The sequence below is a fragment of the Limulus polyphemus genome, unplaced genomic scaffold (genome assembly GCF_000517525.1).
Source record: "Limulus polyphemus unplaced genomic scaffold, Limulus_polyphemus-2.1.2 Scaffold2348, whole genome shotgun sequence".
Classification (NCBI taxonomy): domain Eukaryota; kingdom Metazoa; phylum Arthropoda; class Merostomata; order Xiphosura; family Limulidae; genus Limulus; species Limulus polyphemus.
Window position 1 is genome coordinate 121,541 of NW_013667958.1, and position 3,969 is coordinate 125,509.

The 3,969-nt window shown below is 33.6% G+C and overlaps 1 protein-coding gene across 5 annotated transcripts in view; it reads left to right on the forward strand.

Annotated features, from left to right (window-relative positions):
- The window catches only part of LOC106466699 (protein KIAA0556-like), a 132,316-nt gene that overhangs the window by 120,856 nt on the left and 7,491 nt on the right, over positions 1-3,969 (forward strand). For all 5 annotated transcript variants that reach the window (XM_022394773.1, XM_022394771.1, XM_013926995.2 and 2 more), the window contains 2 exons: positions 825-964; positions 1,413-1,514. In XM_022394773.1, coding sequence (XP_022250481.1) covers positions 825-964; positions 1,413-1,514 — 242 coding nt within the window. The remainder of the gene's footprint in view (positions 1-824; positions 965-1,412; positions 1,515-3,969) is intronic.

The following is a 3,969-nucleotide window of genomic DNA, read 5'->3' on the forward strand; positions in this document are numbered from 1 at the left end:
TTGAGCTATGTAAGGTATTGAAGAAGTAAGATGAGGTTATTGAGCTATGTAAGGTATTGAAGAAGTAAGATGAGGTTATGGAGCTATGTAAGGTATTGAAGAAGTAAGATGAGGTTATTGAGCTATGTAAGGTATTGAAGAAGTAAGATGAGGTTATTGAGCCACGTAAAGTACATGAAGTAAGGAGGGGTTATGGAGCTAGGTAAGGTATTGAAGAAGTAAGATGGGGTTATGGAGCTAGGTAAGGTACTGAAGAAGTAAGGTGGGGTTATGGAGCTAGGTAAAGTACATGAAGTAAGGAGGGGTTATGGAGCTTGGTAAGGTACTGAAGAAGTAAGGTGGGGTTATGGAGCTAGGTAAGGTACTCAAGAAGAAAGGCAGTGGCCCACTGATGGCTCAGGAGTATGCTTGAAGACTTACAACTCTTAAATTTATGTTTTGGTCCTTGCAGTGGGCAGTACATAGATAGCCCATTGTGCAGCTTTATGTTTAATAACAAACAAAAGAAAGGCAGGGGGCTACAGAGCTAGGCAGTGTACTCAAGAATAAAGTCAAGGCATTATGGAGGTAGGTAAGATATTCAAAGAAAATAAAGGAGGGTTTGGTAAGGAGAGAGCATATAGATTTTAAAGAAAGATAAGATTTAAATGCTGGAGTAATCAGTATATTTGGCTCTTGATATTATCATGTTTACTTTGTACATAATTATATGTTTCATAATTGTTCACATTTCAAGGTTTTTTTTGAAGTTCACTTACTTTATACGTTTGAAACATCTAATATTAACAGAAATATGTTTAATTTTTCACACATATCCCATCAAGATATTGCAGCATATCCCGACAGTGTGAATGTGTTAGAAAGCATATCTGATGATGTGAGGACACCAGACAAACTGATAGATGGAGTCAACAATACTTCTGATGCTTGTCACATGTGGCTGGCCCCTTTGTTACCAGATGTGGTGAGAATAGTAATGAAGTTTTAGTTTTTCAACTCTACCGGTAAATCTGTGAATTCTTATTATGAGAACTTACTTTCCTGTATATACTCAAGCATATGTTTTTCTTATAAAATTGCATGAACTATATACGTTTTATCTTGTTGATTACAACTTAAAGGGGGAAAAAAAAAGATGTTAAATAGATAAGAGAGAAAAATTAGTGTTTCATGTCGAGATTATTGATAATAATAAACCAAAATATATGGAGCAGAAATATATTTTCCTAACATTTATCAGAATCAGTTGTTAGCTATGAATAATGTAGCCGTAAAGTTATTCTCAATCTTTCTTTTTTTGTCAGAAATATTACTATATCTTTTATAGATGAAGAATGTAAATTTTTTAGGCTAAAAATGAAAGTAATCTCATTGTTCAATAATTTGTTTGGCTCATGATTTCTTTTCTCTAGTTGAATCATTTATACATCATTTTCGACCATCCTGTCATGGTATCCATGATTAAATTGTGGAATTATGCAAAAACTCCTTCCAGAGGAGTGAGAGAATTTGGGGTAAGCTGTAATATTTTTCAGTTATTTCTTAAGCAGAAAAGTTGTCTGTATACCTATATTCAAATTACAGATTTTATACATTTGGTTTCATTAACTGGAAGTATTTAGTACAACTTCAAATTACTGAACTGCTTTTGTATAGTATATATGAACTTGTTCTTCAATCATATTGTATTTTTGCATCTTATCAGGGAGTTTTATGTGTTAAAATCTCTAGACATATGAAACCTAGAACAACTGTATTGTACCGTAACTTTATAAATTGATTTCTTTTAACATAATTCATGGTTAACTTTGGTATTTGTTTAAGATAAAGCAAACTGTAAACTAGTTTCATGTGAGTTTACTTACTGATAGTGAGTATATTTTATAAGTTACAGCTTTTACAGTAAGGAATAAGTTTTAAACAGGTAAGATGTTTAGATTACTAGTTCGATAATTCTCAAGTGCATATGTTTTAATGGGAAGGGAGGTTTTTTGTATTTAAATCAACATTAAACAGTATAACAGTGAGTAAACAATGTATTTAAATTAGAGGATCAATAATGGTAACCTATCAATACATGTGAATTGGTAGCTTATTTATTTATTACTGAGTAAAAAAACAAAGTAGATGAATTTAAATATGTGGAAGGTGTATGAAAACTTAGTTAAGATTACGAATGTCTGGAGAAATAATGATCAAAAACATATTTAAGGTTGTGTCTGGATGTTTGTTGATTGTGGGATTACTTAATTTTATTAACCCTTTGTATCCACCTTGTAACTATGAAACTATACATACTGTAATATTGAATTTATTGAGAATATCTGTATGAAAATTGGCAAGGTTTCAGTAAGCATCACACATCTTTTGTACATAAGAAATCAGATTTTGTAATTAAGTTTTTTTACTAATAGTTTGTTAGTTTATGAAGCCTTTACTGAGTCAGTCTGAATGCAAGGTGACTTTCATGTTAAGAATAAAAGTACTTTTTTTTCATCTTACAGTTTTCATATTTCATTTGTATAACTTCTAGGACCTCCTAAGTTAATTTCTCAATTTAAATTATTTCATGTATTTTAAAAGTATTAATTGTATTGCACTCTTTGTTTTGCTCAGAGCTGAAGCTCTGAGCTACTTGTACTGCCAACTGCAAAAAGTAATGGTTGACCATTTCAGTCATGCTAAGAGCCAGTCAGCAATAACATTTGGTAAATCTACATTTTTATTTTTAAGTTACATCACACTTTGAAATGTGAATGATAGTGTGATTAATTCCTAGCAAATTATTCTAGAATATCCTGCTTATAAAATACAATTTGGCATCAACATTACTCATGCCTGTTCTCCCATCATTTCAAAAGTGAATGTTGAGCTTTCCCTGCATGTGCAGCTTTTCAAACACAACATGGGAAGTGGCTGCCGTAAACAGGAGACAGATGAATGCTTGGACAGACATCACGTTTTGCGATGTATATAAGATTTTCTCTATTCTAACACTGTATAAGGGCTCAGTCCTGACCTTGTAACCACCATGTAAAAATACAAAATAAATCCAAGATACCTTTTTTTCCCTTCTATTAGGTCATCAAGAAATCAATGTCGCATCTTGGAACACTTTCATTAACCACACCCCAAAAACGTACATCACATATAATAGTTAAACGAACCGCCTAAAGGTCACATTAGTGTAGCCTATATAATATGTAAAGTGTAATATACTCTAATCCCTTATAGTGATGGCACATGACGAGACACACACTCGGCATGAAATGCTGTTTGAATACAAGAAGGGAAACAACACCTCTGTAGCCACAAGGAATATTAAAGAAGTTTATGGAAATATTTTGAACATTTGTAAGTGTCAACGATGGTTCAGCAAATTTCGTTCAGGAGACTGTAGACTTAAAAACTGTGATGGTAGGGGCCGACACATTGGAATTGATATTGATGCTCTGAAGACCGCCTGTTGAACACACTCGTGAAATGGTCCTGAAATTGCATGTCTCTCATGAAACAATATGTAACCATCTAAGGAATATGGGAAAACTACATAAAGAAGGTGTTTGGGTGCCTCACGAACTCTCCCATGATCGTCGTTTCCAACTTGTGAACGTTGCTTCGTCTCTTCTTTCGCGCAATGCGCGTAAACCATTTTTTGGACCGAATTGTCACCGGTGATTAAAAATGGGTTCTATATGTGAATATTAAACGCCAAAAACAATGGCTTAGTCTTAAACAAAAACCACTTCCGACCCCAAAACCTGGACTCCATCCGCAGAAAGTTATGTTTCGCATTTTGTGGGACATCAAACGAGTAATTTATTTCCAATTCCTCAATCCACAGTGAACTGTCAATACAGAAATATATATAGTCAGCAACTGGAACGTTTAAATCAAACCCTTCATCAGAAACGCCCTTCACTCGTCAATAAGAAAGGTGTTCTTCTCCACGACAATGCACGTTCACAT